The sequence below is a fragment of the Silurus meridionalis genome, chromosome 14 (assembly GCF_014805685.1).
Source record: "Silurus meridionalis isolate SWU-2019-XX chromosome 14, ASM1480568v1, whole genome shotgun sequence".
NCBI classification, from domain to species: Eukaryota; Metazoa; Chordata; class Actinopteri; order Siluriformes; family Siluridae; genus Silurus; species Silurus meridionalis.
In genome coordinates this window covers 17,916,979-17,931,327 of record NC_060897.1, presented here as the reverse complement: position 1 = coordinate 17,931,327, position 14,349 = coordinate 17,916,979, and the positions used below count along the sequence as shown (strand labels likewise).

At 42.7% G+C, this 14,349-nt stretch overlaps 1 protein-coding gene across 3 annotated transcripts in view; it reads right to left on the bottom strand.

Annotated features, from left to right (window-relative positions):
- tnrc6c1 (trinucleotide repeat containing adaptor 6C1) overlaps positions 1–14,349 on the bottom strand; it is a 56,399-nt gene that overhangs the window by 22,006 nt on the left and 20,044 nt on the right. For 2 of the 3 annotated variants that reach the window (XM_046866888.1, XM_046866889.1), the window contains exon 4: positions 10,283–10,582. In XM_046866888.1, the coding sequence (XP_046722844.1) occupies positions 10,283–10,582 (300 nt within the window). Of the gene's footprint in view, positions 1–1,805; positions 4,590–10,282; positions 10,583–14,349 lie in introns of those variants that run through there. The other variant, XM_046866890.1, reaches the window with a different exon arrangement.

Here is a 14,349-nt window from a genome sequence, read left to right as displayed (position 1 = left end):
TGGAGCTCATCGGCGAGTAACAGAACTACAACTAGTTACTTAGCTTGAGCACACGAATGAGCACACGAGAAAAAAACCAAACACGCTCGTCATTCTTAATCTTGTCTTTGGAATTTAGCAGGTATGATTGAAAAATGCTACATGAAGCTATTATTAATGATCACAGCAGATTTAAACACTGATGGCTTTATACATTTACAGTTCTAGCTCACCCGGGTTTCCCTGTCTGGATGCCAAATACACACTACTGCCACCTTTCAGATGCGTCTGTCTAATAATCGTCTGATGCTACTTAATAAATAAAATTCCAAAAATCGGGCCAGCAGATCGATCAGTCGATCTTTACAATATACACATGCAAAATAGTATCATCAAACAACAGCAGTTCTTAGAAATTGGGTAGAGTTTATCTAAGTCCATAGACCACGGTTTTGCTTGCCACAGTTGTAGATGGAGATAGTGTCAGATCAATGCATTTCTTTCTTTGTTTTTCATATCATTCAGTGAAAACACTTGAAACGGTTGAGTGTGGAAATCCCAGGAGATCAGCTGCTTCTAAAATAGTCAAACCAGCCCATCTGGCAGCAACATCCATGCCATGAGTAAAGTCACAAAAATAAAACTCTCTCTTTATTCGAAGGGATAATTGAAGCTTTTTTTTTGCATTGTGCTGCTGCCATTTAAAGAATAGCCTTTATTTGTCACATATACATTAAAGCATAGTGAAATTCTTTCTTCGCATATCCCAGCTTGCTCGGAAGCTGGGGTCAGAGTGCAGGGTCAACAATTAAACAGTGCCGCTGGAGCACAGAGGGTTAAGGGCCTTGGTCAAGGGTCCAATAGTGGCAACTTGGCGATACCACCCCGACCTTCCGATCAGTAACTCAGCACCTTAACCACTGAGCTACCGCTCTCCCTTGAATGGCTGACTAGATAACAGCATGGATATGCATGTGTACAGGTATTCCTAATAAAGTGGAGAGTACAGTGTAAGCATACCTAATTAGCACTTTTTTTTTTTTTTTACATTAGTGCCGACTTACTCTATTTGCCAGACAAATCAGTAATTCTGCACCTCCCCCCAATAAAATTCTGCACAATATTAACCAGGTACTTATTAACAACAATCATAATACTGCCTTTCTACAAATCTTGACCTTCCGAACTGACCGACTGGAATGCACACCCTTCCCTTTCAAAAGACCCGGGAGCATTTGAAAGCATTTAAATGCCCGATGTGGGGCCTGAGATCAGGGGTGGTTAATTACTTGGCAAGCACTGCCCATTTTCCTAGTTCTAACGCTGTTGTTTATGTATGCCGCTGCGCGTGTGCACGCGGCTCAGTGTGCTTCGGCTGTAGGGAAATCAACAGCTTTTCTGCGCTCCCGGCAGGCAGCTTGCAGATCACACTTTCAACCAGACATCAGAGAGAAAAAAAAAACCAAGAGGTAGGAAAGAGAAGAGAGAGAAAGGGAGCAAGAGAAAGGAAAAGCAGCATGCTTCTGAAATAAGCACCGTCCTTTTAAGGAGTCACTGCGTAGCAAAGGACGCCATTTTATCAAGGCTGAAACGTAGCCAAAACAGCCTTGAGCTGTCGTCAACGTATCGGTATCGCTCGGGAGCACGTTCAACAAAGACCACTTGTGCCGCGCATAAAACCTCCTTCTGTGGCTTTGCGCTTTTATTCGTAGTCATTAGAATACTGCGAGACCAAAATAAACAGAAGCGGTGCTCCGCAGAGAGGAAGAGCACGACGTTCTACAGTCTAGAGGGGGTGGGGAAATGACGAAGAAGTGGAAAAGTACCTGAAGAGAGGAGCCTCCCGACCATCGTCCCATGGACTTTAGGTTGTGTGCAGAATGTCAGGCATTCCTGATCCAATATGTCTCCTACAATACGTCTTTCGAAGGCTCACTCTTGAACCGCTGCCAAGAAACTGGGGCACAGCATGCAAGCGACCGCCCTGTTCATCCCACACTGCTCTGAGAGGATCCAGCCTTATTTTTATATCTCGACGCTGCTGAAGCCGAGAGCAGACTCGCACTTGTGCTTGTGCTTGCGTGCAGGGAGTGCACCCCGGGTGAAGGGTAAAACAGGGGGGCAGTGCTTTTTTCCACTCGCACAGGAGTGGAAGACGTAGCAGAGCGAAACGGAGATTTCTTTTCCTGTCATTGTTCAGTGCTCAGGGCTCAGTTTATGCTTGTGAATGGTCACACAAAATCTAGAAGACCATTTCGGCTTAGCACAGCACATTCGCAGGTCTAAATCTCGCTCAATAGCAACACCAAGACAAAAAGCAGGACGGCGTCTGTGCATAAGCTGCACATATGGACGTGTGAAATTGAACACACACACAAAGTCTCTCTCTCTCTCTCTTACTGCTACCACACTAGGGTGTTTAAAACAACCCGTTTTGTGTAAAAAAGAAGAAGGAAAAAAAAAAGAGTAATACTGTAATAATGAATATCAGATGAAGGCTTCCTGCACCCACCCCCACCATGAAAAGGAAAGAGAAACACTCCACCGCCAAATGGGAAACAGGCTGACATGAAGGCAGGCAGGTGGCCAAGAGTTAAATGTCTTTGCAGTGTGCATACACTGTGAAGAAGTGGGGGAGGGAAATGTGTGTGCCTGTGTGTGTGTGTGTGTGTGTGTGTGTGTGGCTATAGAGGTGGAGCAAAATGAGCAAGTGGTTTATATATATATAAAAAAAAAAAAAGTTTCTCTCATACATGATGGCACTATTTACAAAATGCCTGATACACACAGCCTACTGTATAAAAACAATTTAAAGATCAAACCTTCTCACAGACGCCTGCTTTCTCTGGCCAAACAGATATTTACATATACATAACAGAGAATTGCAGATATATACAATATCCACACGCACTTCAGGTTAAAAGTGTGACATAACATTGGTATGTGTTTTTCGAACATCTATTACCACCTTTAGTCCCAATTTGCTATAATAATACCATCCACTCTTGTGGGAAGATGATCCACTACATGTTGAAGTGAGCTTGTGGAGATTTGAGAGATTTCATTTAGCCAGGGTGTTAGTAAATTAGTAAATATTAGGTAAGGAGGTCTGGGGTGCAGTCAGAATTCACATTCATCTCAAAGCGAGTTGAGGTCAGAGCTTTATAATCTATGGAATGCTACTGTGTAGTTCTCCACATTACAGACTGAGAGTGACCACATAGTATATACTCTTTTGTAAACCTTTGGCCACTTTTCCAACCATATTAACATTTGAAATAAAAGAAAACCAGCTGTCACTCTTACTTGCTTCTATTCCCCATTAACTCGTTTACCGGGAACCATAACCACCTTTTAACCAGGTCCTGTTTCTATTGGGTACAAATACCAGGTTAAACACATACAAAAACATCCCTTTAACAAACAAAACCAAGATCATCTTGTTATCCACACGCTGATGAGGAGCTGCATGGTGTGCATAATTCTTGCGGTCGTTTCCAAAGCAACCATTATAAAACTTTCATAACAAGCAGCTATTTGGAACAGTCACAAGTAAGCTCTTCCTGTGATCAGCTTGCAAAGTGCAGCACATGAACAGCATCCTTAAACCCTAAACTGTGAACAATGTAAATTATGATCATTACTGTGCTGATTACTGATCAAATTTCAGGAAAGCGAAACAATCCACAAGGACATGTATGCATCAGCCGAAAATCATTTTATCGCGTGTGTGTATTTTTTATATGTAAAATGATAAATTTTGCTTATTACTGCCAAATATAATCAATGTACTTCATTCTTACAGTGGAAAAAACTGTCTGTCTAATAAGATCTAAAGAGAAACTGGAAATTGGCCATTCAAAATTAATGAGAACCTTTTTTGTTAAAAAAAAAAAAAAAAGAAGCACTTAAAATAATCCAACAGTCATTTTTATCCAGTCAGTATTATTTGGTTCATTTTTAATAAGTCTGCTGTAAGAAGAGGCAAACAGCAGCTTAGCTACAAGGCTAAGAACCGGGACTCAGTAGGGGATAATGAGGTCTTCCCAATAGACTCCAATTAGAAACCAGGACCTTCTATGTTTTTATCAGCAGAGCAATGAATACTGCAGTTGAGATCTAGCACTCATAGAACAAAGTAGTACTAGGGAACATGATGTTTGCTATCAACATACACTATATGGACAAATGTATTCAGACACCTAACTTTTCCAGCTATGCGTGGTTCTTCCCCAAAAAGTTGGATGGACACAATTGTATAGGATTGTCTTTAGCGGTGATAGTATGAAACTTTCTCATCACTTGAACAAGGAGACCCAAACCTGTTCCTGCGTCACAATTCTATTGAACGCCTTTGGGATGAATTGGAATGCTGACTGCACCCCAGAAATCATCAGTACCTGATGTACCTACCTGACTTTACTAACATACTTGTGGCTGAATGAGCAGAAATCCCCTCAAAATCTAGTTGCACATCCTCGCTGCAAACCGCTGCAGCCCAGGTTTGATTCCCGGTCAGGAAACCAACCCCAGCCATTAGTTTTGCACAAGCAAGTGCACTCTTAGTGCCGGTCCCAAGCCCGGATAAATGGGGAGGGTTGCGTTAGGAAGGGCATCCAGCGTAAAAACGTGTCAAATCGAACATGCGGATCACGAATACGGATGCTCCGCTGTGGCGACCCCTAATAGGAGAAGCCGAAAGAAAGTTTATTAGGCAGGCGCATCTGACACACACAGAACATAACTCTCCCATACCGCCAGGTGGCAGTAGTCTTCATTTGACATCCGCAAGAGCTAGAATTGTAAATACAGTGGAACCTCGGGTTACGAGCGCCCCTGGATACGTAAAATTCAGGTTAAGAGTCGCAATTCATAAAAAATGTTGCCTCTAGTTACGAGAAATTTTTTAGGATACGAGCGTTGCGCACGGAAAAATCGCAGGCAGGTTAGTTTTTTTACGTATCGCCACGTGCTCTCGCTGCGCTCTCGTGCAGCACATACACATCCGCTCGTCGCTCTAACAGTGTGGAATTACTGAACTTTAAATACTGTACGTATTCCTATCACCATGCCGCCAACAAAGAAGCCTGGGAAAATTTGTATCGGGATACGAGCTTTTCAGGTTAAGAGTAAAGTGATGGAACCAATTAAACTCGTAACCCGAGGTTCCACTGTATATATGGCAAGCAGCACTTTCTGTCATCAGTTCGCGTGTGCTCATTTGCTAAACTGAATAGCCAAAAGTGGTTTTCTTTCTCGTTGACCAGCTCCGCTGCTTCTCAGACTAGACATACAAAATCAGACAATAAATAACGGCATGGAAAAACTACAGCACTAAACCAAACTGAAAATATCGGGCAAAAAAAATCTGCATTATATAAAGGCCACTGGTTGCCCTGATTTCTAATATCTGCATCAGTCAGAGAAAAACCCATATTTGTCAACCTTTATTTGTTATAACGGCAAATGGGACTAAACGTGGAATAGGACGTTCAAAGGCACATACCACTCTTATGGTTAGGTGTCCACAAACTTTTGTCTGTATACAAGCACACACAATACAACTGCCTGAACACTAAAACCAAGGTGGTCGAATGAGATCATGGCTGTAGTACGTTCGCCATTTATATCTGAAATGTCCAGGAAAGACTTTTGTGATGCTGCGTATGAAGGCAAAAAACCCTTGAGGACAGTGTCAACACCTGCTCCACTCAGAGCATGTTAGCGAATTCACACACACACACACACACACACACACACACACACACACACACACACACACACACACAAACACACACATCCGCATACACACAGAACAATAGAAGCACTGTGCAAGTGCGTTGAGGGAGCTGTGCTGACGGCCGTGTGCGATGGTTACACAGAGGCTTGTAGGAAGGAGGCAAGGAGAAGGGGGTTGGTAAGTGGGAGACTTATGCAACCAGAGTTTAGCAGCACACTCGCTCCATTCCTCCGGCACAGGATGTGACGCAGATCAGCCCGCACTCTAGCCAGATCCGAGAACTGACAGTAGGGGACGACACACACACACACACATTTACTGGATGCTTAAGTTTCTTTTTAATCTAAAAAAATAATATTAAATGTATACCTATTATATGAAACATCAACAAACAAAAGATAACGCGGAAATAAGGTCTGAGCAGTGCTAGTAGTGGTGCGTGTGTGTGTGTGGTGTTACAGGTATAGGTGCCCTCAAGTGTTCATCCTGTACATGCAGGAAAACCTGTGCCTGAGTGATGCAAACTAACCCCATAATAAGCCAATACTCCCCCAACTACTGCACCAGGCTATGGGGCACACAGGGGCACATGCAACAGGGGCACACAGAACACTGCATTTATATGAGTTACTAAAAACACAATCTGTACACGTCACACTTTTCTCTTTCTCCTGGGTGAAGGAGGTTTTTTTTGTTTGTTTTTTTTAAAAGACGAGGAAAATCCACAAATGATACTAGAAAAGCACTATAACTAAAGATAATTCAATGAAAATGCCATGGATTTTTTCTGAGGTTAGGAATATTGGACTGCTACCACCTCCAATACAATTTTGTATGTACAACTCCAAGTTGGGGAAGAACCACATATGGCTAGAAAAGCCTGGTGTCCCAATATGTTTGCCTTTAGTGTAGTAGATATAATATAATATAATAAAAATAGTCATAGAATTAGTAATATTTGGACAGGGAATGTCAGTTCAGTGTATTTACTACCTCAGATGGCCCCTTTCGGCATGTCCATATGATAAGGACTGTGGGAAAAGTACAAGACGATGGGAGAGAAAGTGAAAGATTTTCCTGATGGCATTGCTGACAGGTTTGGGTTTATGAGCTGTGGCTGCACTGGTTTCGATTTGCTAAGTAACATGCAGAGAAACCACAGTATGTTACATGTGCAGGTTTGAAACCGGGCAACAAAATGAAAGAAGGAGACAGAATAAATGAAGTCCTGGACTGTTTTCTGTTTAAATCACCGCTTTTCTTTCCGAAGAAACTTTACCGGTGTGTGTGGTAGGTAATGGTGGTTGTGAGAGGAATAAGACAAAATACTGAGGAAGAAAATGAGCACAGGAATGAAAGGAAAGTGGGCTGCTGGCAAGGATTGTAAAGGACAACTTTAGTATTAAAGCTTCTGCTTGTTATTTCCCAGCTCACTGGATATCCCTGTCACATCTAACACGCTACAATCCATCACGCTCCTTGAGATCTCAAAACTGCAGATTAAAAATTTATCTTTTTAACAAGGCCTACACATAACGTCACATATCATAAACTTGTGCTCCAGAACATCTGATCAAATGCACATTATCAACTTGTGCTGTTAATATCATGAACAGCAGCTACGCTAACTTCTCTCCACTGCTTTTCTTTCTCTCCCCATCCCGAGGCTTCCTGAGGTTTGCTCCAGCCCCAGTCAGGTCCCACCTCATGAAGATTATGGACCTTTAAAGAAGTAGATGCCGAACTCGCAAACTTCCCGTACCATCTAGAGACGTACCAGTGCCAATTGGATCCCACTTCATGTGTGTTTGGACATTGGACCTCCTGGAGTGTTTAAAGGCTCTAGCATGGAGAAGCTGGTGTTGGATCTGTGATGATCGCAAATGTTGAGCTATTTTATGAGTTGCTCCGTAGCTCCTAGTTTTATAACCACAATGACTGTATAAGACTGTAGAAAGAACATTACTTATCATACACTCCAGTGCTCATGTTAGTTCACACTCTCCAGTGTTCTGTATTGTTTAAAGACTATAATCACACTCTTGATGTTACCCAAATGAGGATGGGTTCCCCTTTGAGTCTGGTTCCTCTCAAGGTTTCTTCCTCATGACATCTAAGGGAGTTTTTCCTTACCACAGTCCCTGGCTGCTCATCAGGGATAAATACACACCATTCACTTTAACTGTTGATTTCTGTAAAGTTGCTTTAAGACAATGTCTGTTGTGAAAAGCGCTATAGAAATAAGCTTGACTTAACTTGACATACCCACTCCGAGGAACGATCAAGATGCAGGGGTCTGGCTCTAACTCCATGAAACAAGGTGACAGACACTTGCCACACCAGAGTCCCATGCAGAATCACTTCCCTTGCATCGTTAATGGAGAGCAACACAAAGCTATAATCGGATAATCGGAGTGGCAGAATCGTTGGAGGCCCACGGCTGATAACATTCTTCTCCAAGTTGCTTTTTGAGGTTTTTGCTGATCAGATTCTATCCTCCCCCCAGAGCTAGACCGGGCACACAGATACCTCACCGCTAAACCTAAACCAGGGGAGAGGCCAAGAGCAGTTGTGGTCTGCTTTCATCGTTAACAGCTAAAAGATAAGAAGTCATTCGTGAGGCGTATAAAAAATGAGGTGAACTGCAGTATAAAGGGAAACCAATCACCATTTATAAAGATTACAGCCCTTAAGTATTGGAACGGCAGGCAGTATCGTGAAGTCATGGCCAAAGTGTTCAATCAGGGATTTAACCAGGCTCCAGCGAGGCTTCGTATAAAGACTAAAGAAGGGAGCAGCAAGTGGTTTACATCTGTGGAGAAGGGGATCGGTATTTGTGTTCTCAGTGTGACGGTTCTAAATAATTTGATGTGCCTGACATTTGTGTCTCTGGAACCATGAAGCAGGAAGCGGCACAAACCCATGCTAAATGACACCTATGTTATTAGAATTATGCAAGTCTGGAGGTGTATTAATCAAATACAGAACACGGCTATCTGTTCTACCTTTTCTACTACCTTCTATAGCAGATGGGCGCTAATGTCTTTAAACTGCCTTAGAAAATGTCCTAGTCGTTGTATACCAAATTTATGACTAAAGAACGAGCTTCGTTTGATGAGTCGTTGGAAATACACATACATTTAATCTTGTGCTTAAGAGTTAAAGTGAATTATTGAGAAAATATAAGATTTGCAGGTTAAGCAGAAGTAAAAAAGAGGAAGTATGGTATTTGTAGAGCATTACCGTTACATATGTTTGTTTATGTTGTGTGTTTGGGATGTTAGGGCGGGAAGAGAGGGGATTGGGAGTGGGCTAAAAAGCAGCAATTGTTGAGTTGTTTTTGTATGTATAAGATGTTGTATCGGTACAAAATGTTGTTAAATATATTTTGAGGGGGAAAAATTTAATAAAATATTGCAGCCCACCTCGCCGTTGTGCACACATACTGCGAGCAGTGATTCACTGCCATTTTCATGCTCCCTGCAGCCGAACAGTCACCTGCAAACTGACAGAATGTATCCCTACACTGAGCTCCCACACAGGAAGAAACGAAACACAAGTCGCATCTTTTTGCTCTCGCTGTTTCGCCCCTTAAACTCAAAGCAGCATTTGTAAGCAGGCACATGTCTGCGTGGGCAGACCCCGAACAAGTAAACAAGCCGAAAGTGCCAAGATGCACAATATGGAAAGCATATTTTGATCGTATGAGGTAACGTTAGCTGTGGATATTAAATATGGCTGAGTAAACTCCTGCAAACTGGGCCGCATGTTTGCCAGAGAAATGCCTGCGAATTGATGAACTGATAGAAGAAGGTGTACGAGTGGCTACAAAATCTAAGTTGGTAATTTATCCAGATTAGGCATCAGTGCATCATCCTTCCGCTTCTCCCATTAGGGGTTGCCACAGCGAATCATCCTTCTGTTCCTCCCCCCCCTGTCCTCTACATATCTTCCCTCACCACATCCATAGATGTCCTTCTCCCCCTATAGTAGCCTATAGTTTCCACTGGTACACTTTAGGCCGACAATACCTGTGGCGGGAGTCAACAATACTGGGGTGTCTAATTCACTCGTCCAACAACCAAAGAAAAAACCTCCCCATTGCATTTCCCAAATGAAAAAAAACTCAGATTGTTTCAATATACCACACTTGGTTCATATATTTTTAAAAGGTGCAAAGAACGTCAAAGCTATTTTTTCTTTCCAATTCCCAACACCATCTGCTACACTGTCTGGCTCTCGGTGGGGAATATTTTTACTAGCCATACTGAGTAGCTAGAACAGATGCTAGTTCAGCACAAAAACTATAGCTGTAATGCTAGCACAGCATGCAGCGGCATTTTAACATTTAATTGAGGGAAAACTCAAGCACTAGCTAGATCTAAATAATTAGATGAAGTGAAAGCCACACCACACCACATTAGATCTTAACCAAAGATTAGATACATTCTTTGTCACCAGACAAGGATAAACCTTTTAGCTACAAAGTCACTACTAGCTAGCTAATGCTAGCTTATATTCCATTGTTTTTTTCGTTTGATGTTGACAAGACTGGCTGCTGACCTGGGGTTGTTTGGCTGGGGAAAGACTGCACAGTAGGGCTGGTTGATGCTGGCAGCACAACGGCGATGCTCCCAGCAGGCAAAGGTTGTCCTCTCTTCAGCAGCTGCTTGTGCTCGTGCTGGCGGAAACGTGGCGGCACCTCTCGAGGTGGGTAGCGCTGTACTGCCGACTGCTGCTGGGTGCTGGAGGGTGCACGCTTGCCATTGGCACCACTGCTGCTGGCTGAGGGCACAGAGGGGTTGGTAGCGCTGGGGTTGGCAGGGGGAAGAGGGGCAGGACTGGGTTTGGCAAAGTCTGGCACTATGGACAAAGGTGAGAGAGAGGTTAGTGGTATTCAGGTAATAGTAAAGCACAAAGTAGCTAGTCAAACACTCCTGTAGGACTCCCACAGAAACCTTAGCAAACACCAATAAAACTATTCGCTATAGCTCTACAAACTACACAAGCATTGCCTACGCAGGTGAAGGCATACATTTCAACGTTGCGTTTCATTGTGACTAATCTGTACATTCCAGGTCAGATTAGTTGACGGTCCATTACGAACAGAAAAGGCAGTGCTGTCAGGGTGGGAACATGCCACATGACCAGCAGTACTTCACATTCCTTGGAGGAAACACTTACACCCCAGCTGGTAGATATCAGGTGATAAGTTAGTGGGTAAGAATTAAAAAGACCAAATAGGTGGAATTAAATCACTTCTCTAGATCACATTTTATAGATTTTTTATTGCAAAAATTAATTGAAGCTCATGACCTGGATTCTGCATTATTTTCTGTGTAGCACTAACTACTGGCTGTTTGATGGCAGTGGAGAGTGGGTGTGTATTAAACATGAGACAAAATGAACTGCCTTGAAGAATCCTTACTTAATAGCATAAATATTAAAGTTAATAAGAAAAAAGCTTTCTGGCACACGGGTCAAGCACGAGGCCCTTCATTTGGACTTCTGTGAACTTATCAACACACCACAGAAGCCGCCTCTGGTATGCTTTTGTTAAATGTTGTTGTGCGGTCCAGCTTTTATATTAGATCTATTACTGTGTACCATGTAATAAAATCAACAGCTGTGCTCAATATAGAAATGACCCAGAAATAAACTTTAAAAGGTGATAACAATAACTGTTTTAATATGATGAAGCGTGAAGTGTTTGTGCATTTTAGATGAATCTCAGACGGGAAGGTGGTAGCTTAGTGACTTTGGATCCTTGGGATCAGAAGGTCGCGAGTTCAAATCCCAGCCACACCATGCTGCCATTCCTGTGCCCCTGAGCAAAAGTCAATCTCCCTGGATAAGGCTGTCTTCCAAAATGGTGTAAATGTAAAAGCAGTAGAAATGATGATACAAGCGGTGATACAAGCACGATTAACCTGTGGACTGTCTGTCAAACGACAGATGTTTTACTAGGTTTATTGTGCGTGCCTTTTTGGAAAAATATAAAAGAAATAAAAAAATAAAAAATGCATTGTGAGCCCATCGCAGCTATATCGAATATATACGCCACAAACACAACATACAACATGCTATTTTTGTCCGGAGGCAGTGATGCCAGCCACTGATTAATTCCAGTTTGGTCTGCCTGCCACGAGCAGGGGGAAAGCAGTGGGGGGGAGCATCCTCCTGCACGCATCATTTATCTCTCTTTTGCACTCAACGCCTCCCCTCTTCCGCTTTCCTCAATTCTGTGTGGCTGAGCTGTTCCTTATTTTTCCTGCTGGTTCTAGATTTGGACGCAGGAATTAAACAGGTCCTCAATGATCCTCTGTACGTCTACAGGATCGCTGGCTTTTAGGATTTTCTACACGGGTCCAAACCCAATCTTCCTACTCAGGAGGCTTCTAGAAGCTCTGATGTGCTCAGCCAATGACAACGAAGCGTTGGGAAGGGGAGGAAAGAAGGAGGGAGCCAAAAATGCTCGAAGGGGAGGGAGAGAGTGTGCTAACCTCACTGGCTGTACAAAAACACACACATACACACAACAAATCACCCCACCAACTCGGCTATTATTAGAAGCAAGTCAGTAGAAATGCTTTAATTACTCTCCACTGCTGCAGCTTATTTTTAAGCACTGTTTCTGTGATAAACCGGTTCATATCTGCAACTGCTGGCATCAAAAGACTTGGCTGGGAAGGGAAAACGTGAGAGGAGAGAGAGAGGGAGGAGGAGTGAGGACATGAGATCAGTAAGAATGCTGTGCTCAACACGCTACGTAGGGTCGACACTGCACACACCCCTGAAAGCAAATGCACACACTAACAAGTCTCCATGGCAAAGAACAGTCAACTGCTGTTCTACACACACACACACACACACACACACACACCCCAAAAAAAAAAAAGCTACGTTTTTAATACCCCCTGCTCTATAGTATCTATTCCTCAAGTTGGAGACATGGACAGAGACAAAATAAATACGAAAAAAAAATAGTCAGGGTAAAAATATTTTCCCTAAAGGCACAGTTCCTTGCTCAAAATGAGCACCGAATACCCAACAAATTAAGTAGCACTTCATCCGAGCTTCATGTTGAATGGTGGCCTGGGGCTACGCTGCTCCTCACAGCAAGAATCACATCTCACAGTTCTAGTGCAAATCCCTTCATCTTAAAATTAACAGTCAGATCAGACCAAAGCCACAGATAGCAACAAGGTCCGATCTGGTTAGGTGGGGGCAAATTACAAAGAACGAATGATTATCTCTTGAGAAAAAATGGTCCGTATAAAGAAACACACAGCAAATGAATTCTAGCCGTTTTTTTCCGACATGGAATGAGAAAGATATTAGGGATGCAGACACATCTGAGCACCAGTGCACCGGTGTGAAACATCTGCTCCATGCATGCCGTGTCTACAGCACAGTGTGTGTATGTGAGAGAGCACGTTCCTTGGGGTGCCACTTAACCTGACAACCTTCTGAAGCCTTGTGCATCCCTCGGTCCCATGATATTCGCGTTGCTATAGCGATGCACACAACCTTACCCCCCCCTTTCTTCAGTGAACAGACCTGGCATAGATCTTCAGAGCTGATCATATGCCATTGAATTCGAAGGCAAACACATTCTGCTCGTTTTTCTTTCTATAACACCGAAACGCAGGCTAAAACAGTGGATTGAAACAGAAACGCATCAGTAAAATAATGCATGATTTCTACAGTACTGCAAATACAACAATATCACTGGTCTTGAGTGTTCTGGTTGATATAATGAAAGTTTGTTTTCTTTTTGTGATAAAAAAGATAAAGAGGAGGGGTAGGGAGTTCATTAGAATGGCATGAATGGCACAAATCAAATATGATTCTGAAGCAGAGATTGATAATTAATCGGCACCATATAGATAGTTTTTCCGGTCCGCTGTCTAGAGGCGAATCACTGACGCCACGTGCTGTTTGTTTTGACACTGCGCGCTGTGCGGAGAGAGCTACATTAGATTTCTTTTTAATTTATTAATTGTAGAATTTATTTAAATTATATAATTATAATTATAAAATGTTGCTTCGTCACTCTCTCGATGGTGGCCTTGCAGGGGTCTTGTAAAAATGTGATAAAAATGCCAAAGGCACTTAAGGTTACATTACATTTTAATAATATATCCTATATATAGGACAAGTAAGAGTATTTTTCCTCTAAACATGTATAAACCCTATGTTCAGATAAACAATGACAAGAAAGTCCCAGAGTGCTTTAAAATGTATTCCAAAACTGAAAGACTTTCCAAACCTGTTTTATGACTCGTTGTTATCGCCATCATAAAGCGCACGAGTACGGACGATTCCTTTCCTTCCACACAGCCCTTATATTGTTTGTCTTTTAACCTCGGAGGGCCGAGCCGAGTCCAAGGATCTTAATTAGCCAAGCTTAAATACGCAGCTGTATTTAAAGCCGATGTTTTCTTTTGAGACATGCAAATGAGTCACAGAGAGAGAGAGAGAGAGAGAGAGAGAGTTAATAGATGAAAGAGGAGATGAAAAAGCTCTGAGCTGCATTACGCTGGGTACAGCTTGCAACAAGAAGCCGGAGTGAAAAGGGACGAGCCTCGTGGGATGGCTCCAAGATATTTTCACTGCAGTCGTGTGCA